The sequence below is a fragment of the Neolamprologus multifasciatus genome, chromosome 15 (genome assembly GCF_963576455.1).
Source record: "Neolamprologus multifasciatus chromosome 15, fNeoMul1.2, whole genome shotgun sequence".
Lineage (NCBI taxonomy): Eukaryota > Metazoa > Chordata > Actinopteri > Cichliformes > Cichlidae > Neolamprologus > Neolamprologus multifasciatus.
In genome coordinates, this window is record NC_140453.1 from 11,677,753 (window position 1) to 11,699,399 (window position 21,647).

At 39.8% G+C, this 21,647-nt stretch overlaps 1 protein-coding gene across 3 annotated transcripts in view; it reads right to left on the reverse strand.

Moving 5' to 3' along the window:
• Window positions 1-1,252: 1,252 nt before the first annotated feature.
• Window positions 1,253-21,647, reverse strand: part of stxbp5a (syntaxin binding protein 5a (tomosyn)) — a 107,431-nt gene continuing 87,036 nt past the window's right edge. Inside the window, exons 15-28 of one of the 3 annotated variants that reach the window (XM_085132187.1) lie at window positions 20,350-20,390; window positions 19,856-20,076; window positions 16,642-16,814; window positions 16,240-16,365; window positions 15,715-15,866; window positions 14,576-14,638; window positions 12,550-12,603; window positions 10,192-10,242; window positions 8,831-9,112; window positions 7,413-7,782; window positions 5,585-5,750; window positions 4,213-4,324; window positions 3,895-4,115; window positions 1,253-3,368 (exon numbers count right to left, since the gene is read on the reverse strand). In XM_085132187.1, coding sequence (XP_084988313.1) covers window positions 3,327-3,368; window positions 3,895-4,115; window positions 4,213-4,324; window positions 5,585-5,750; window positions 7,413-7,782; window positions 8,831-9,112; window positions 10,192-10,242; window positions 12,550-12,603; window positions 14,576-14,638; window positions 15,715-15,866; window positions 16,240-16,365; window positions 16,642-16,814; window positions 19,856-20,076; window positions 20,350-20,390 — 2,074 coding nt within the window. In that variant the 3' untranslated portion in view covers window positions 1,253-3,326. The remainder of the gene's footprint in view (window positions 3,369-3,894; window positions 4,116-4,212; window positions 4,325-5,584; window positions 5,751-7,412; window positions 7,783-8,830; window positions 9,113-10,191; window positions 10,243-12,549; window positions 12,604-14,575; window positions 14,639-15,714; window positions 15,867-16,239; window positions 16,366-16,641; window positions 16,815-19,855; window positions 20,077-20,349; window positions 20,391-21,647) is intronic. The other 2 variants (XM_085132188.1, XM_085132189.1) reach the window with 2 other exon arrangements.

The window sequence follows — 21,647 nt, forward strand, 5'->3', positions numbered from 1 at the left end:
ATTTACAGTAAATATTAGTGGACGTCTCCCTGTGTGAGATAAAACATTTAACAGAAGTCAGAGTTGGGGTGACTTCCTGTACATTACCCCAAGATGAATATATAAATAAATAAAGAAACCCTCCTTGTCTGCATCACAAGTGAGCACATGTGGGAATCTGCTGTGTTCAGTACAGGACAATGATGTTTGAGGAAATAGAGCCTTGGAGTATAAATAAAAAACTAATAAACAAGGAAAACTACTATATAACTTCATTACTACTATGTAGCTTTGGTAGTTTTCTGCTTCACTGATAAATATATTATTTTGTTTTAGTAAAAAATAATTTTTTATTTGCATGCTGTCAAACATTAAACCTGCTAATAATAACTAGTAGGATCGCCCTTTCACTGTTTGCATTTTTCCTATTTAGTCAATATTGCTTGTTGAGGCAACCATGTGTATTTACTGCCATCTAATGTTGGGATAAAACTGTGATGAAACCAGTTTCCCATGATCTAACTGTATTTCACTGAATATGCAGTGTGCCTGCATGTCGTTGAGATACTCCAACATTTTATTCCTCTTTCTGCTAAACAGAAACCGTTTAATAACCGAAGACAAAAATCCATTGTCGACTTTTATTTTCCATTGCACAGTAATCTCTATCTACAGAATTTCTAAATTTTTGTGGCAGCAGATAAAGTCATAAACATCCATGTGAAAGTTGCATAAAACTGTACAAGAAAATTGGCTACAATGAGAAAAATACTGCAACCCACTGATAACTGTTGAATCGAGGACAGAAGATGGCATATGGCAGATAGACAGGACTCCCTCTTATTGAGTGTGGATCATATCAGGTAGGAATACTGCATACTGTAGTACATGGGCTGAAAAATCAAATTCAGTCAAAGATGGGAAAACAAGTATAACATTCAAAGAAATAACAGCTGGATTAAAGGGAAAGACATCAAACGGATATTGGTGGGGGGGCTGACTTGTAGCTAAAACAGCTATTTTTCCTGAAGTACTTCGTTTTGTCTCTCTTTTTAAGCTTAGGGGCGAAAGATAGACCAACCAGCCAACATTCACACCACAATGCTTACTGGAAACACAGGAGGCCACATCTGTAGCAGCGCAACCAACGGAGAGAATACAGAGAACAAGTGAAGGACTTTTAAATTAAACCAAAATTTAGAGGTCATCCTCACATATTATCTCACATTATCTTATCCTTGTCCTCTTTTTTTCTTTTTTACTTTATTGGTGGTTTGAGTTTGTCCACACTTACCTGAACTAGGACATCACCAGCAATGAGTAAACAACCGGAACAAAATATAATAAATCATATCACTTCATTTACATGAACATAACCTTACATACAGACAGAGAAGAACAAATACACCCATTCACACAGATGAATACCATAAACATCATTTGAGGTGTGGTGGAATGATAGTGATTTTTATGATCCATCGTGTTATAAATGGCCGAGTTCCTTTGCGACCTTCCATTTCCTGAACCCTGAAAAGTGACAAGGGTGATGTATCTAAACTGGATAACACATATTCACATGTACCGTGCGGTTTCCAGACTCGCGGCCAAATGCTATGGGACAACGCAATGGGAAAGGTAAAGCAATTCTTTGGCGTCAGAAAAAAATATGGCCTGTCTCCTCTTTTGTTGCCTGAGCAACTTCGGCATTTACTTTCCACTTAGATTGTCAAACTATTTACTTATATACAAATAAAGGTTAAAAGCCCGGCAGACAGATACATCACATTTGAGTTCGACTGCAACCATGGAAAATAGAAACAGGATAATAATGAAGGTAACACCAAACACAGCTGTCTCCTCCACCTCAGTAAGTAAATATTAAAAGGAATCACACGTACAGACAAGTGTGAGCAAAACACAGAAAATAACAAAAAATAAATAAAAATACACGAAAAAAGTTTCAAATATGTCCCTTTGAAAGATTACTCAGCCATTTTCTTGTTTTTATCCCACCTGTATGATTACTGTTAGGATTTATGCTTGCAATGTATGTAATCCAATACTGATACTTGGCTATTTGTGTATTTAACGCTGATTTCATCAAACCACCGAGCTCGTGACATCGGAGACAGAGCGAGCAAGTGGGAGGCAGCTCACATTGCATCTGCTAAGTGATTAAATGACATTTTCAGTAAAGGAATAAATGTGTGTGGCTCATACATGCTCTCTTTTAGAATAAAAAAAAAAAAGCTGATGTCACCATGTTACTGAGTCCCAAATATGCCTTTTATATCCTTGCCCTCCTTATAGATTCCAGCCCTTTTCATAAGGAGAAATTAATTTCAGTTGTTAGACAACAGTCACAAAATGTATTTTCTTTTTCAACAAATTAAATATCATCCACTTTCACAACAATAGAAAAATAAGAGATTTTCCAATAATATTACTACTAATAATAATGAGCATAATACAGACGGAGCAAATAACCCAACAAATAACAAATAGAGGAATGGTGAGAAAAGAAATTCACGCACGCACATACGTTCTCACGCACGCACCCACACACATGGTAACGATTTGAAAGTTTGTCAAATACAGAGGTGAGTCTAGAGATTGAGCAAGATGATGAAATATCCAGTGTACTTCCGAATGAGTTATCCCTGCGACCCTCTGCATAGAGGAGACATCGCTATCGCAGCACTTCTTATACCTCTCCAATGGTGCCTCCTTCGGCCCTCGCGCCCCGCTTCCATCTCCCCGATGAGTTATCCCTTTGTTTTGTACTTGTCACTTGGAAGTGGATACAGCATTGCACATTTATTAGATCTATGTATATATAATGATGTATTTACTTTTTTTTTTGTACATTTTAATGACTTTTTGAAGTCTTTGCTTCTTCATTACACATTTGTCTTTTTTTTTTAAAGCCAGTTTGAATATTGGCCACGAGGGTACAGAGTAGAGACAACAGTAAAGAACATTTTGGCAAATGAGAGTGAAGAATCTTCAGGTGCATGGGCCAGTCAGCTACCTCAGAGGAGAGGCTGAACAGAGATAAACAATGAGACAAGAACATAAAAAGAAGACACCATTTATTAAGTTATTCCTTCTGAGGTCGTCTTCCTCTCCTGTCTACCCCTCAGTTCCACCCCAAGACTGAGGTAAGTACAGTGTTTCATCATTGTGCTAGGGAAGAAAATCCCCAAGTGTCTCAGTGAAGAAGGCTTGGAGGGACGGATGAAGGGACAGACAGATGGGTAGGGGTCACGGTGAGTCCAGATGAGCCAGATGAGGGAGGTCAATCAGACAATGGTGTCCACAGAGCTCTACTCCACCCCTTCCACCAATCAGAACTGGTACCACTTTTTGTCTTTGCACTTCAGCATCATCTGGAAACAAAGAACACGTAGTCATGGGAACATGGTCCAAATGATCGGGCAGTACCACAAAACCATCACGTCTCTCTCTAAAACCACTTCCATTTGCTGTTGATAAAGTTAATTTTATGTAAGAATGTATATGAATTTGCTTTGATTTTGAATTTTGTTTACTTGGTCAGTGAAACACTGTAAAGAACAGGGGCCCTCACATAATTTTAGAAACCGTTTCCATTCTGAAAACAATCTACAATTTGAGTAAGTGTCTAAGTTACAGTACAGTGAATGTTTCATGGTTACATACTGCCCTCTACTGGTTAAATAGTGTCAGGTATTATGTGCAATATTTCACAGTAACTGCTTTGCTGTGTAAAATATTTTATGGCGGATCAAGACTGATCACAAGCATTTAATTTCATTGTTTATTGTTTGTCAGTAGCACTAACGTACAGCGAGCATTCGTGATTTCACATCGTCGTTCTGTTAATTGTGGGTATGAGTTTTCAAGCTCGACGTCCTTCTTGACACTTTTGCTCACCTCGTGGGCGTGTTTGGAAAAAGAGTCTGCACTGGCCATCATGGCGGCCGTCCTCTCCTCCAGTTCACCCAGTTTCTGGCCTCTTTCATCTAGTGCTATCCGGGCACGTGCCAGATCACCAACCACACCAGAGGCAGCTCCCTTCATCCCCTCAATGCCACCTGGGCCAGGCATGTGCTGGGCCAGACTTCGCGATGCCCTTCCAGCTGTTACTTCACCAACTGATCGAAGGAAGAAAAGACAGATAAGCATGAAGTGATGGTACATATAGGACAGAAATATAGTGCATGTATATCATCAGATACATATTCGGCATACATAGTTCCTCTCTGTCCAGCGACTGTGCACCGCCACCAAACAGGCCTTTGAAGAACCCTCTGTTGGGGGCCTCCGGTGTCTCCACTGGTGTGAAAAGTTCACCCAGCATCTCCTGAAATATTAACACATTTTATAAATACATATATAAAATGTATAAATATAGATAAAGATATATATACCAGACATATCCCCCAACAATACAAGTCCCTAGCTTGTGAGACACACTGCAGTAAAATCTGGACACGGTTATAAATAGAATAGTTCTCACCATGGATGACTCAGTTCCCCATAGTTATTTCAGGCCAAGCAACTTATGTGAGACAAGTTTCAAACTACTTAGGCTTACTTTGGATTAACTCCATTCCTTGCATTCATTGCAATGTTTTGTGTTCATTAGCTATGACACAGGCAGTAAGTGAGTGTATGACAATATAAAGGTTTCTCCTGGTCCAGGCTTAGGCGTCAGAGCTTTGTGTGCCCGCTGGATATTCAGAGCAGGGTCTGGTGGGAGAAAGAGCTCAGCTCTCAACAAGTGTTCCACAAACTGCAGCACAGAGTTTCCTTCAGAACCTTCTATTAGGCCTATTGATCCATTGATAATATACATTATTCTAGAGCAGCCAGTTTTGTTATAGTGACTGAATTAATGCATCTTTTGTGGCCATGTTCCAACTTTCCATCTCTTCCAAGTGTTTTGCAGCTTCTTTGAGTCTTGTCTTATAGCTAGCTACCTCACCTATTGTTTCTGTCATTTTTATATTAATGTCTGGAATTCTTCCTTCATTTCTTGTTTAATGTCTTTGTTCAGTGGGGCAAAATCAGTTCTGAACTTTGCTTTAAGTGAGTGAATTTCTTTAATGATGTCCTGGAAGCCTGAGTGGAGGTGGCTAGCCCCTTCTCCTTCCACATGCTCACCTTGCATGCTGTTTTCCGGCTGTCTCCTCTAGCCGGCTGTCTTCTTGACCTTCTCCCACCGTTCATGACATTTATTCCACAGTTTAATGATTAAAAACACTTCAGGGCTTTTATTTGTGAGTTTTTACCAGGAGCTGCAAACTTATGCTGCCATCCTCTCAGCATCCCCCTAGTGAATTTTAATTAGATAGAGGGAGTTTGGCGAGAGTTTTTCAAAATCTAATTCTGGCATGACTATAGAAATATAGGGTTATGGTATTTCAAAATTCTTCCTGTCTGTTACCCATAGAGACAAGATTAATTTGAATACGTGAATATTTCTTATAGGTATAAAAAACCCAAAACAAAATAGCCTAGGTACTTAGTTGGCTAATGTGTGTCTCCAAGCCATGCAGAGATTTTAAACTGTTTTGCAATAGTAACACATAGTAGTGCTGTATATAGAAGGCTAATTCACCTGTAGGTTTTCACAAGTGTCCTGACTGTAAGTGATCCTCTGGATCTCAGTGGGGGAGCAGAGGTACATGGCCTGACCCAGGTTAGTAAAGCAGAAAGTCCTGGCTATCCGCATGTCTGTCAAAGGTAGGTAGTTCACATCCATGAGCGGTCTCAGTCCCGGCACACTGTATGGGAGGCACAGAAACAATATCAATAAAGTTTTTGACCTACTCTGAACTCTAATTATTTACACTCAACATCCATTTTGTTAGGTATACTATTTTGTTAAGGCAAATAACTCATCAGCCAAGATGTGCAGCAAATCCATAGACAGTCAACATGACCTGCTGAAGTACAATCTGAGCATCAGAAATGGAAAAAAGGTGTCAGATTGGCTGGTCTGAATATTTCAGAAACTGCAGATCTAGTGAGATTTTGCCACACAACCATATCTAGGCTTTACAGACAAAACTAGACAATAACCCAAGATCAGCAGTCGTCTGAGTTGACAGGAAGGAAAGAGTAACTTGCAAAAACAAAAAAACGCAAACTCTGGTTATAAACAAGTTATGCAGAGAAAGATCTCTGAATTTACAACACGCTGAACTTGAAGCAGATGAGTTACAGTAGCAGAAGACCACACTGGATGTCAATCCTGTCAGCTAAGAACAAGAAACCAAGGCTATATTTTATAGCCCAAAACTGAACAATAAAAGACTGGAAATTGTTGCCTGGTCTGACGAGTCATGATTTCTGCTGCGACATTCGGATGGTAGGATCAGGTGTTGGCATAAACAACATGAATGCACGGATCCATCGTGCTTTATATCAATGTTTCAGACTGATGGTGGTGGCGTAATAGTGTGGGGATATTACGCCACCACCACACTTTTGACCCCTAAGTACCAACTGAGCATTACTGAAATGCTACAGCCTGCCTGACTATTGCTGCTGACCATGTTCATCTCTTTATGAACACAGTGTAACCATCTTCTGTTGTTTCCTTCCAGCAGAATTACACACCCTGTCACAAAGCTCAAGTCATCAGACTAGTTTCTTGAACATGACAATGAGCGGTGTAATGAGAGATTCACGTCATAAATGTGTAGCCGACAAATCTGGTCAAACTGTGCGATGCTATTTCCAATATGGACCAAAACCAAAACCTCTTAAGATGGAATGTTTCCAGCATCTTGCTGAATCTAGGACATGAATAATTAAGGAAGTTCTGAAGGCAAACGCTTTTCCAAACCAGCAAAATTAAAGTGTACCTAATAAAGTGTCCAGCATTGCCTGGTGTTTGGCACTTTTTCCTTGCTTTTAACAAAGTCCAGAAAGAGCCTGTATTATGACACAAAGTCTGAATTCTAAAAATTAAGTCCAAAGTGTGAAAAAAAGTGAGAATGCTGAGATTAAAGTTCGAATTCTGAAAATTCAGTCTGGAAAAAAATGTTATTTCTAAAATCGAAGTCCAGATTCTAAGTAAAAAATCTAAACTTTAAAATTAAAGTCTGTATACTATAAAAAAACCCCTCTGGATTTCGATGAACAGGTGCAAATTATGACCAAATTAAATTATGACCCCAATTTTTGTGTGTACCTGTCCTCTTTCTTACCATATGGCAGCTTTCGCTGTACACAGTTTACGGATTTTGTGTGGAGTGTCTTTGCAACAAGGACAAATATGAGCAAAATGATTTGCTCTCCTGCTTCTTTTGTTAAGTCAATTCCAGTTCATGTATATAAATATATAGACATGCCATGCATGATAGAGGGGAGAGCAAACATTCTTAATTCTAACTGCATGTATTGGTTGAAACATTGCCTGACCTCAGATGTAGCCTTACCTGAGGGTCATGATGTGGCCGTTGGCACAGAAACAAGCCACGCACATGCCTTGGTTCATCTGCACCACATCTGCCCGTAAGATGAAGGAGGTCTCTGTGATACTGTGTTTATAGATGCAGGTCTGAGAAGGAAGGGCAATGACTTTGGCCTGTTTCTCTGAACACACTACAGCATACTGGCTCTCATTGAGGTCCTGGGAGGTGGAAGGGGACACTGAGACGGGCCGGCGCTTACGGACTTTTTCTCTTTCTTCGCCGTCTGCTGTGACGTTGGGTTCATACCAAGGCTCATATGCAGATGGCAGCTGAGAACCCGTGGAGTCTATAAAGGCCATCCGCAAGATGCTTCCCTTCAGCCGTACCAACATACCTGGTGAACAGGAGGAAAAAAATCTGTTGGAACATTATATTTCCAGAGTACTGCTGCATTTTGGAAATGCTTAGTGTGTTCTGGTGAAAAATGACTCCAAAGTTCAGTGATGGACGCCGAGATAATGCCATTCAAAATAAGTATCAGGTTAGACACTGTCTGCCTGAGATTTTTAAATACAAAAACGAAAGTTTTGACTGAATATATCGATAGGAAATTACAAGTTATCAAGGCCTTCATGTTCTTTATATCTTTAAGACACTCCTGCAGTTTAGTAGAGGACAAGTAGAGGACAAAAGAAGAAGAAGAGGCAGGCCTAAAAACTTACACACAGAAGTAGAACAATATATGAAATTCGTTTCTTTGAGAAACAGGAAAAATCTAAACTATACACATGATAAAAAGTATAATCCAATGATCTGCATATGATCACACAGTATATTTAAAACAACTATTTTAAGAACTTTTGGAATTAGTCATAAGGTCAGTAATTAGTAAATAAATGACTACTACTTTAAAGTAATGGTTTGATTAAAGCCACCTCAAAAGCCTCTGGTATGTAGCCTATTAGCAGAGATAAATTGGTCATATTGTATTTATATGTACCATTTTTGGTCCATTTTCACTTAAACATGAGGGTATTTAAAAATCATTGTCTACTGTTTCTCCTTAAAATTTACAGAGTGGGTTGCCAAATGATAGTTTGGTCTTTCTTAACTTTTTATTTTGTACTTTTTCCAATTTTATAGTACATGCAAACAAAAACACGAAAAAAAGAACACAAAAAAAATAAATAAATAAAAATAAAATAAAAAAATAAAGGACACCCAATCTGTGGAAGAGGGGAAAAGGGAGAAAAAAAAAACAAAAAACAAAAAACAAAAAACAACAACAACGAGGAGAGGTCCCTGCCCTATGGGGCTGAGTGAGTCTTATAAGCTATCCATTTTGTTGATAGTTTGGTCTTTATTGCCGTTAAAACAAACAAACAAAACCTCTCACACTCTAATTTCCATCCCTCGCTCCCATCTGAGATTGCTTTACCCACCGGCAGGTGAAAGGATAACTGGCTGCAGTTGCCGTTGCTCTCCAGCAGGTGGCAATGTGAGAGCCAGAACCAGGACAGTTCCGAGGGAGGTGCCCACATACAGGCAGGGTGTCAAAGTGCTGTCCCCCTTCCGAGCGAAAGTCTCACAGAAGTGGAATGAGCTGATGGCCTCTCGTGCTTCCTTATCGATGCTGGTGACACTGGACGAGCGTGAGCGGCTGAAAGAGTTGTCCCGGTGGTCTAATGGGTTGGCACCCCGCGGCGGGCATACAGACAGGAGGACAGTAAGGAGAAAAAACAGAGAGGTAAAGCACCTGCAAAAAAGTATTATTGCAAGACAGACAATGGAGAAGTTGGCACAAAATCTGCTAAAAAAAAATAAATAATGAAAAAAATAGAAACATAACAATCACTAGCTTCTTAATGCCTTAAAAGAAAGAGTTTGGACGTTAAATGCAATTGTATTTACACTTTTCAAAGCAAATTCAAGGCATACCAGTAATAGCATTTTTATTTGTTTATAAATGATTGATTTTAGTACTGATAATGTAGATACTGGAAACTGAGAGAAAGAAAGTCGACTCGCACTTTTAACAGCTAGTGACAAAATAAAAGTAAACAGTTGGTGGTCTTGTCTTTCTAGGAAAAACAGATCTCATAAGTTTAATTGCCTTTTTTAACAGAGCAGCATCATTTAAGACCTATTTGTTGATGATTTAACATCACTGCAGTTCCCTTACATTATACAAGAGCCATCAATTTAACACAATTTTATTACTATAAAATAACCCAGCTGTTTGGCACATTACGGAAAGTTAAATGTGCATAACACTGAGATCATTAAACAAGAATACAGGTGAATATCTTATTTTAAACCCATGAAACCTAACAATATTCCATGTTTGGGAAGAAGGTTGTACAGAAAAAAAGTTGTATTGATATTATTATTTTTATTTTTATTTTTTGAAGGACCAATCAGACAGAGAAAAGAAAGACATGAAAAACACACAAGAGAAAAGAAAAGCTGCAAAAGTTACACAAAGCTTTAGAGTGAGATGGGGTGTAAAAAGTTTAGCTTAGCACCACTGACCTCTGCTTTAACCCCCACCATGGTCAAAAGAAGTGTGAGCAAGGGTTCATTTCCAACAATTTGATTGAGTTCAATCATTTTAATTCAGTTCAGATCAGTGCTACTTTTGATGCATGCAAACTAAAGAGAACAGTTGCACAGCTTGCCAATTTTGAGACTAATAACCAGAAAAAAAAAACTGGACTAATGTAAAGTGATGGAGTCCAGTCAGAGTGAGAAAAGTATATTGCATTTCATACAAATTGTTTGGAGACACGAAGTCAAGGCTTACCCAAGTCTGGCTTTAGCTCAGTAGGCAAGCTTAATTTCCGTGACATCTTTGCTGGAAAAAAGAGAACATCCCTCTTTACAAACACATGTCTAAGCTAACACACGATGCCATGCAAAGCTAGTTAATCTAGCATTGGACTAGGACTGTGCACACACCTGAAATACACCAAAATGACAGAAGACTGTTGAACAAGTGCCAAGGGATTGTTTTATAGAATAGGAGAGCCAAAATGCTTTAGACAGGAGGAGACACTGCATAAGGATTAAGAGACGACCCTCTGTATCACAGAGGCATGCTGTTACAGACTAAACAAAAGAGGTGACGTCTGTTTGCACAATGCCCTGAAAGACAGGACAGGTAAGACACACGTCAAAACTGCACGGCCATTCAGGACCTTCATGCCAAAGGAGCATGCAGCAAGAAGAAGGAAGTAACAAGAAACAAAAAATGAACCAGAGATGGAAGAAAACATAGTGAAAAGGATGGTTCAACCTGCTGCTGGTTATATACTTTCAATACTAGTTTGTAAAGCATTCCATCTTTCAGAAAAGTGAATATAAATAGCAGTGAATGAAAGTCCTAAATATTATTTTCTCTGTCTGTAGGAAAAAGAAGGAGAAGGACGATAAAATGAGACATTCAGGTAATAGAGTTATGACTGTCTTGCAATTTAAACTGCCAGAAACCATACATAAAGAAATCCATACAAGTTCCTTTAAAAAAAACTGCAACATTCGTAATACCTTCAAGCTCAAACTGGGTTGTGTTGAATTTGATTATTTTGGCTTTTTTTTCATTAATGTACATGCTTCTGTTTTATTTTTTAAGGTAAGTGGAGAACATATAAAATCTTGCTGTTGCCCGTCTATGGTACTTATGAAGGTGTAGACAAACTTTTAGAGCCCTAAATTAGCATATGCTATCCATACATGCATGATTTATCCAGATGATTTGATTTCTGTTTAGTACAGTATGCTGGAAATTGGGGGAATTTTATTGACTTTATCAAGATTTTTTTAAGCTAAACTAAAATACTGAACTCACATATGTGGGTTTTGGGGATATTGTAAAAATATTGCACTTTGAATAATCAGGTGTTAAAAGGACTCAGGAGGACAACATCAGTTTCCGGACCAGGCTAAGCGAAGACAAAAAATCCAGCACAAACAAAGCAGCCACAACATTAAAACCATTTTACGAGAGAAGTTGTTAACAACAATTATCTTGTACTCTGAAAAGCTGGCTCTCAACAGTCACGTGAACGTTACTTTGGCATGGTTCACCCACCTTCACATTGCTAGAGACCAAGTATATTGGACATGACGACCGCAATCCCCAAACTTTGCCTCCTGATGTTCACGTGGACGTTACTTTGGCATGTTTCACCCACCCTACACTTTGCTGGAAATCAAGCGTATTGGACATGGCAACAGTGATCCTGAAAGGCAGAGGCCTCCCCAGAAGTGCAAAACGTGATCAGGAATAGCTCAAGCAACATGTCAATGAGCCCAAGATGTTGAACTCCCAATACCCATGGGATGTGCCTGAGTAAGCCTGATCAACAGAGGGCTCCACTGTCAAAATGTGAGACACTAAAGAGTCAGGGCTGCTATGTCATCACAATGACCAAAAGAAATTTGTGCAGGTGGTTTTAATGCTGTCGCTGATCAGTGTGGATATTGTACTTACTCACTGTCACTTGTATGAGATACTGAATCCTTCCGTTGCTAATCCTCTTTTTTGACTTGCTCACTTAGTTTAAATGTACTTTTACAAAGTTTTATCAACACACACTGAAGTTGGACAAAGACAAAAATCAGACAGACGAGTTGCTCTCTGTTCAATGGTATCATCAAACTTCGTACAATCAGTTGGGACAAGTATCAGATGCAGGCACATGTACAATATGACACTCGTGCTACATACATGTAGCATGCAATATGTACAGTATATTTGACAAGTAAGGTGTCTCAAGAAAACTGCAGTCCCACCGTCCTTCCAGGTAAGCTTTTGCTTCACAAGCTCTGAATCCTTAGAATATAGTTTTCTTATATTACTCTTCTGTGCTCAAATATCAAATATGAGCATCTTGTCATTTCAAACGAAGAATACTCATTTATGTTAAAATACAAAGTGGCTTCAAAGATAGTTGAATAGAAGCTAACCCAGGAGTATAGAGGAACGTCAGCTCTCTGTTCTCTACTTTAGTTCCTCCCACTGTGGTGAGTATGGACAAAGGAAGACAGAGACACTTTCTCCACAAAAAGAAAAAAAGGGAAACAAAACAGGGGCACCAAATCTAGACCACGTTTCTTCCTGCCTAAACAGCCTCTGATAGACATTTTTGCCCAATCTTACCTCCTCTACCACCTCCATTGTAGAATTGGTGTAGATTGCTGTTTGACATCAAGACTTTTGAGGGTGTTGGGGAGGAGGGAGGAGTAAAATAGAGTAAATGCGCAGTTAGAAAAACACCCATTTTTACCCCATTACCCCAGTGCGTGTGTGTATTAGCACAAAAACTGAGTAAATATTTATTTGGTCAACTATTTCTTTGTTGTAACAATGCTTCTTGGCAATAAATCTTGGAGAGGCAGTTTTTTTTTTACCTTTAATTGATGCCACATTTGTAAGGAAAATGCATTTGGAAATCCCCTAATATGGATGTTGGCCTTCAATTTGGAGATTGTACTAAGGCTCACCCAAAATGGTTTTATGGAACACCAACTTAAAGTTGCCCTGTGGCTCTATCCAGATCAGTCAAATGTGGCACCACCCATACTCTGCTGCTCAACCCACAAATGCATTTTCCTTACAAATGTGGCACCAATTAAGGGGAAATAAACAGGCTTTCCGAGATTTACTGCCAAGCATAGTTAAAACAAAGAAATAATCAACCAAACACAGATGTGCTTACTTGTTCTGAGCAGAAAATGGCTTGTAATGTCAATGGCACCTTTCTTTTTGAAGGAACACTGATTTCACTAAGACATCCTGTCTTCTGATGTAAATTATTCACGTCCAATGTAAAGAACTGGGAAATAAATCAAGCCAGGCCTTCCACATTTATACTGTATTTAAGTCTAAAACAAGCCATACTACAAACGTTACATTATTCCTCTGCAGAATTCATACCAAAAATACTCAGAGAGACAGAGAGAGAAAATAAACAAAAATCTAAAACAAACTCGCTCACACTTAAAACCTAGATTACAAAGAGAGTTTTGTAGGAAAGCGCTCCTTATCTCTCCCTGTCCCATGAGTATAGCAAAGCAGACAGATGTATCACATCACAGTCTGGTGGCACCAGACACAGAGACTGGGACAGCCATCATACCTGGAAACAGCAGCAAGCAGACTCTGTGATTTGTTTTCTGTCTGACCTTTTTAAAAAAGCTCCTTATTTTCATCGTGGTAATGCCAAGTTACCCATAATGAGATAAACCTAGGCTGTTCTCTCTTCAAGCACCTTCAGATGAAATACTAATGACGCAGATTAAGATGGAAGCAAGTAAAAGAGCAGCAGGGAATCTTGTTCCTGCATATCACAAAGCAGTAGATCATCAAAAGGCTGAATATTTAAAATCAGAGGTGGGATAGTGCAGCATAAAGTGGATTATGTTTTCCTTCTAGTACATTCTATTGGGTTTGCTGTCTAAATGTCATATACACACAAAAACTGCTTAATTTGGCAATACATTTAGACGAATCTGCTTCGATACACTGCATCCAGACACAGGGAAATGTTGAAAGAAGCACCCTAATCAAAATCCAAGTTAAAAATAATCAGAATCTTGGCATGCAATATATTTGTGAGTATCAAAAAGCATGGAATTTCAGTGCTACGGAATATGTGAAGCCCCTTTTTCCTACTAATATTCATGTAAATGAATGGGTTTCTCTACCAGAATGCAGAGTTTGGTTTTCCCATAATTTCGAGCAGCGTCAGTGAATTACCATCAGTCCCCGGATCCATTTACAGTCTATGTAACCCAGTTTTTCAGAATACAGAGTGAGATTATAAATGACGTATTCCCCTTTTTTCAACTCTGCAAAGTGGTAAAAAAAAAAAAGCATGGACATATGTTATAAATCCATAAATGTGCAATATTTAACTGAAACAGTGCATTTTTAAAGAAAGAGGTTGAATGAAGCCAGACACGTGAGTGACTCAAAAAAGAAGAAACTTCTGGAGTTCAAGTTTGATGAGCAACAACTTCATTACAACAGTAATAACCGTAAAGGCTATTTTGAAACATTAATCTTCCTCCCAGCACACATAAGTAGTTTTCTAGGTATATTTCTGACTGGTTTACTGTTTGGCCGTTATTTCTGCTATATTCGCCACTCCTCTCTTTCAATGACAAGCTGAAAGATATGTTACCTGAAGTAGGCGACTTGCAGCGGTCCTCCGATGTAGCCGAGCCTTCATTAATGTCACAAAGACCTGTATGAGAGATCACATAATTAAAACAAAAATCAGGTGGATTTTCAAAGAAAATATTGGCTGTTCGCTCTGCGTATGCATAAAAAATATGTTTCTTTAACTTTATATTTTAGTGTCGCCTTGGCTAGGATCTATGTGCAGTCTCATCCGCCATCTGTCAGAGACTATCAAGGAGGTCTCTAGTTTTCTTTATCCAGTTTTAAATGCTACTTCCTCCCTTTCCCGCATGCATGTTTGAGTATAAGTGTGTTTATTTGTGTGTGACATTGTTCTGTGAGGCAGAAAGCCAAGCAGACAGAAGTCCCTATTGGCAGAGCAACACAGCTGGATGCCTGATTACTGCTCACACTTGCCAAGCACTGACAAGTGCCAGCCCACTGCTCACCAGTTAGTGACACCAGATGCTCGGCGAGTATTTAATGTGAGCCTTTTTGTGAACATTCGGGTGTTTACACATACAGTACTTTGAGTCTGTACTTGCATGTGTAGTTGCTTTGCATACATAAAACACATAAAAAATCTCTCAACCCACATGGACACACTTTGCTAAATTCATTAATCAAACTTTTGCTCAAGTACGGACAGGAAAGTGTCGTGACGTTGCGGCAGTATCAAAACATGCACTGCTGTTTTCTGACACGTGGTGGCAGTGTGTCCTTACTGGAAAGGATACCGTTCGCTGTCCGTGGTAGACAATAGTAAAAAGGAAGGGATGCGTGGAAAAGGGATGGGCTGCGAGAGAGTGGGTATGTGAATGAGAGGCAAAGAGAAAGAGAGAGGCGGATAAACGAAGAGAGAAAGTCAATCGAAGCACAAGGAGAGAGCGAGTATTTGGTCGTCATCGCTCAATCATGCGTCAGCATTGTAGACTAAGGAAGAAAGAGAGCATCATTGTGGATTCAAAGCGTGTCGTCACTTTATTCATTCTCATATTTGCATCAGTTTACAGTTTAGAACGGGAACTAAAGAACTGTGTGATGAGCTGTTCTGGCAAAAAAGAAAAAAAAAGCTGTCATGCTCAGAAAAATGAATAAAATGTTTTTCTTTCTAGCTTCCATCTTCTCTCTTTTCATTACCTCCAGAAGGCTGCCGCGTCTTTCTCGGCGACCGGGGCTGTCTCTGGTAGGGGTCATTAGAGCCATAAAGCTCAACCGTCCCCAAGTTGAGGACTACTGTCTTCTGGATGTAGTCCACCACTGCCAGACCGTTACTGTTGCCAAATACCACTCTGGGGATTGGTGACAAAGTAAAGAAGAAGTGGGAAGAAAAGGAGAGGTGAAAGTTTTTAAAACAAGAATAACGGAAAGTTACAGTTAGGAGATTTGATTTCGTTTTGGAATACGTAAACATTGTAGTTGAAGCCCAAAATCAGGTGGAATCTCTTAAATTCCCGTAGCTGCTGAACTGTGTCGACAGGACTTGAGCAGTAACTTCTTGAACAGCACCGGTATCTGTGACGATTTTGCCTGCAATTTGATTTGCGCTAACTTTGCTAATGTTGCTTTTTACCTTCAGATTAAGCGTCTTAACATAAATAGCATAAATCCCAGCAAAGTCCCAGAAAATACTTCTAGTTTCAGCTAAGGCTTGCGTGTACTTACAGGCCGTAGGAGGAATTGACGGCCAGACTTGTGATCTGCTGAGGAGGCTCTCCACTCACCCACACTAACTGGACCACCAAATCTACCTGGTAACCCGGAGACTGCTTCAATGGAGTACTGCGCACTCTGTGGATGAAAGGAGGCGATAGACAAAAAAAAAAGGTTTCATAAAAAGAATGACGAGGGGTGCAGCTGTGGTCGTGAAGCTGTTGTGTATTGAGTGGCTGCAGGGGAATGTTGGGGAGGCTGTGGCTGAGAATGCTTCGAGTGTGCTTGAAGCAAAAGCCAAGACTCTTGTGTGCATGAGTATGTGTGCAAGTGATCCTGCAGCTTATGAGAGTTTATGCGAGTGCTTCTCTCTCCCTCTCCAAATAGTTATATATGTGTGTATGTGTTTCATACTTGAGGCAGGGTATGTTGCCTCCATCAGAGTTGTTGCTGCTGGTGGAAGGGTGTGAAGGTGGGCCGCTTGTCTGAGGAGAGGCACCGGGCGTCGGGAGCGCTGATGTCTGTTCACCCCCGCCATCTGGAGACTCTATGTCATTCAGCTCGTACTGCATTCGCACCTCTAGTAACTGGATGAGAGGACATACACACATATTAACATACACATTATAAACGAGGAACATCACGAAACTTCCTCTTCTACATTCTTGTAAACAATAATTCCTCAAGAGATGATGACTGTGTCGCTAAATGGCTTTCATATGCGATCGCAGAGTCACTTTGATGATAAGGAGGTGTTTGATGTTTGTGTGGGAAGATTGAGAGTCTTAGAGGTCCTCCAATACAGCGATGTTTCATTCCTTCTGAGTCCTCCTTCAGGCTACCCCTTTGCAACCCGCGCCTTCGCAGAGACACGCATGTACACAATCCTAGATTCACACAACACCGATACACACGCAAACTCATCAGCTCCTCTCTTTTGCATTCTGTCAGTCTCATTAGCCCCACTGACATGTGGGAGTGAAGAGTGATCGGTGCCCTTGTTCAGAGACTACCTTCATTTCTGCGAGGTTATTTAGAGGTGTTTGACCTTGTTCGAACACGGGCTGTTTCGCCTAATTACAGCTCGCCATTGCTGCATGTAGCGTTCTGATCCACATTACAGCATGTGGCGTTTAGGACAAAGAGCTCTAACGTTTCTCTTCTGCGTGCATCAATGCTTACTGTCATTCACCCACAGAAAACTGCAAAGCTTTTAAACATGAACGTAGCTGATTTTTAATCTCTTCCAACAGCAACGAGGCTCTTAAGCAAGGCACTTGAAGTCTATAAATTCATAATTGCTTCTCGCTGTTTGTTTGAAAGAACAAAACATTTGGGCATTTAGGACAAACAGTGCTGAACACAAAAAGGGCATCAGCTAAACGCGCCACAGTGCCGCCCACATGCTTTGATTGACAAGTGAACACTGCGAAGTCTGCTGCAACAACACCTCAGCAATGACTGTTCACAAGAAATATGTTGCCAGGACTAGAAAGATAATCTCATGCTAGACACTATTTTATTGCTTTGCTACCACAACCAACAGCAAAGCGTATATGCACAGTTTCATGCTAATACAGAAGCTGCGAGCATACGCGGAGATAATAACGGCATTTCTCTTTATTTCATTAAGCGCCCGCTCACATCACACCACCATTAGCGTTTACATCGCTATCAAAGCAGGTCATAATGATGGTCTAGCTTTGCTTGTTCACTGCTCTGTCTGTTGGCATGGTAACCATACTGCCTTTGACTAGGCAGATCTTTGAGTTCATGTGGTTGTGCATATGCCTCAACATCTGATGCTTAATTTATAATACCGCAGTTGTGTCCGTTTGCTTACGGAGAGGGGTTTTGGAGCGACGCAACCAGCCACTGCCAGACGAATGTGGATGACACTGCGCATCGGTCAAATGCAGATTGGTTGACGAGTGGGCTGATGTCATGCCAGAAAGTGATTGCCTTCATTTGTAGTGTTGTAAATGACTTTTGGCCGATAATTTGTCAGACATATTATGAACGATGAAATCATTTTGAGCCAGAAAGAACATTTCTGTCAAGCTGTAAAGACACACTTATATATCCTTTATTTATCCAGGTAAGAATAATCATAGATGTCAAAGGAGCTTGCAAAGAAAAGCGTCTGGACTTCTTTAAGTTACTTGAAGACGTTTCACCTCTCATCCGAGAAGCTTCTTCAGTTCTAAGGTCAAATGGTGGAGAGTCCCAGATATAAACCTAGTGGGAGTGTCCCCCCACAGAGGGACAAAAGGACCCCCTGATGATCCTCTAATCGCCTGAGCCAAGGTGTGGAACTGGGTGTGGGTCCCAATCAGCCAGAGTTTCGGGTGAGTTCATTGTGAAACCTGGCCCCACCTTATCGTGCGAATTCCTGAGGTCAGATGGCCCAGGGTGTGAGTGGGCATTAAGGCGTCTGGGAAGGGATCTCAAAACTGGATTATAGATGGCAGAGAGGTGGTGTCGTAAACCACCGCCTCTGTTCAAAGATGGTCGCTCACAGTGGACATAGATGGCTTCTTTCACTCCTCTTTCAAACCATCTGTCCTGTCTGTCCAAAATGTGAACTTGACATCCTCGAAAGAGTGTCCTTTATCCTTAAGATGCAGATGGACAGCTGAGTCTTGTCCTTGTTGAGCGACCATCTTTGAACAGAGGCGGTGGTTTACGACACCACCTCTCTGGCATCTATAATCCAGTTTTGAGATCCCTTCCCAGACGCCTTAACGCCCACTCACACCCTGGGCCATCTGACCTCAGGAATTCGCACGATAAGGTGGGGCCAGGTTTCACAATGAACTCACCCGAAACGTCTTCAAGTAACTTAAAGAAGTCCAGATGCTTTTCTTTGCAAGCTCCTTTGACTACGATGACCTGGATGACTGAGAACCTTCACAGACAATAATCATAGATATTGAAAATGTCCTTTTTAACCAAAATCTGGAGAAAAAGGCAGCAGAAACTACAACAAATATGTCGTGAAAGTTCTATAAAGATACACTAAGTGGTCAAAAAGGACAAGATTGATTATAATATTACATTATAATGTAAAAAACTGAGTAGGTACAATAACGCAGAGTTATAAAAATCCTTGCAAAACAGGTAATTTCTTATTTTTATCTCCAGTGCTTTGTAAATCCTGTTGACTACGGCCTATTTACCAATTTTAAGAAATAATATGAAACATAAAAAACATCTGCAATCACTTTTTTGCAGATAATCTTGTTTTTGACATAAGAACAGGGAAGGGAGTGTGAAAAGCACAAACAGTGGCTGCGGTGGACACTTCATTGTTTTTAACACTCGGTTTCACTTCAGCTCTTTGTATCTCATGACTTAGTTCTCCTCCGAGGCAAACTGATGGACCAAAAACAAAACAAATAGTAGCCCACAGCTCTACAACATATTTCTGACAATGCACCCAGTGAACAACAGGCATTTATTGCAGGCAGTCGGGCAGTCCATCTCTGCTTTTCACCCTTAAAATGAGTGGTTAGGGCATTTCATGTAAATCCCTTTTTTTGTGTATTAGGAAGCGACGTATTACAAAAGACGATTAGGAAAAACATGAAATTCCTGAAAGTTCATACTGACTGAGACTGATACCCACCTGAACCACCTCAGTAGTTACTTCCAGCTTACTGAAGCGGTAGATGATAACATTGGCTGACACACCGGCCACACACAGCATCCGGCTCTCAGGGCACCAGGCCATGATCTGAATGGCAAAGGGGTCTTCATCTGACACCTCAGTGCTGCCCTTGTCCTCCTTAGACCTGTTCCTGTCAAATATCTTGGCTGTTTTGAGTTTATAGAGCACCTGGAGCATTACTAGAAAGAAAGGAGGAAAGAAATAACATCAGGAGGAGCAGCTATATTGAAGCCTATGCTAAAGGAGACGCTCTTACAGGCTTAAATGAATGAGTAAAAAACAAAGTGTCATTTAAATTTTCAAAGTCATTCTGTTTTCTTTCTTTCTTGACTTCCCTCCTTTTGCTTCCAAGTTAAATTGAAACTCAAAGTGTCCTTTGTCTTTTTCTGTTTAAAAGCTAATGAAATAGTCAATAAAATAAACTATATTTGTAATTTATGAGCTTAACCTACTTGCAGAGGCATCCCAGAACTTCACAGTTCCATCAGCGTGCCTGGAAATGCATGGGAGTGAAACGAGACACAAATGAAGGACCGTGTCAGTTATAACTTTTGACTTTTTATGTGAGCAAACAACACTAGCCAATTTGTAACATTTGCAGGGAAAGAAAACAATATCAGCCCTGGTAACAAAAATGTGTCAGAATTTGCCATAGTAAAGCTTTTACAATCAAATCTCATGAGAAGTGAGAAAATCAAAATACACTTAGAGGGTAAAATGACTGAAAGGGAAGTTATTTATCCCTTAAAAACCCTTTACATCAGCCACGCGTCTCTTCTTTGAAACCAACAAGCTGATTCCCAAAGAGCTATTACCCGAAAACTTGGTGTGCGGTGCGTTCTTGAAAAATCTGAGGAAACTGGACAAGTGGAGGGCAAATGAAGAAGTGACAAGCCTAAACAAAAACTGGTGAAGGCTATGTCGTGGTTTGATCCACCATGCAATACAGTGCCACCTCCAAAGCATCAATAGATTGATCTGAAGGTCAAAGTGATTATTTAAAACCATGTTTTAACCAACCATATTTTGTATTGATAACATCAAGGTATTCTTTGGGCCTCTGACATCTTCTTAAAGATCAAATAAGTCAAAACTTTTATAAAATGTCTTTTATCTTTAAAACTGTGCCTAAATTTCTTTTGCCTTTTTTTGTATTGGCAGCATTTAGGAAATAGTAGTGGGGATTCTAAACATCACATTAAAGATTGCATCCAAATATCATGTCACATTTGACCTTTGACTACAAGGTCAACTGTTTGATCTGAAAGTCAAAGTGATTATAATGCTATATAGAGATATTTAAAACTGTGTTTCTCACTGTCAGCGATTATATTCACAACATATAGACATATATGGAATATATGGGGATTCTAAATATGACGTTTCTTTGTACTTGTGACCTTTTCTTCAAAGTCAAATAAGGTTAAACTTTAATAAAATGTCTTCTACTGTTAAAAGGATGCTTACATTTCTTCTTCTTCTGTTTGTATAGTGAACATTTATATGTATAGTGAATGATACTGGTATCTGGGTATTCTTTCAAGTTGTTCCCAAAACGCATTATATTTTTAAAGAAGGTATAGTCAACATAAAGAGAATGAGCTATTTCTAATTAGTTAGAAATATACTGTAATAAGCTCTCGTTACTAAAGTAGTAACATTTAGAATCCCCATATGTCATTTCATATATGCCTACATGCTGTCAATACAAACAATGACTTAAGAAACTGTTTTAAATAGTTCTATATTG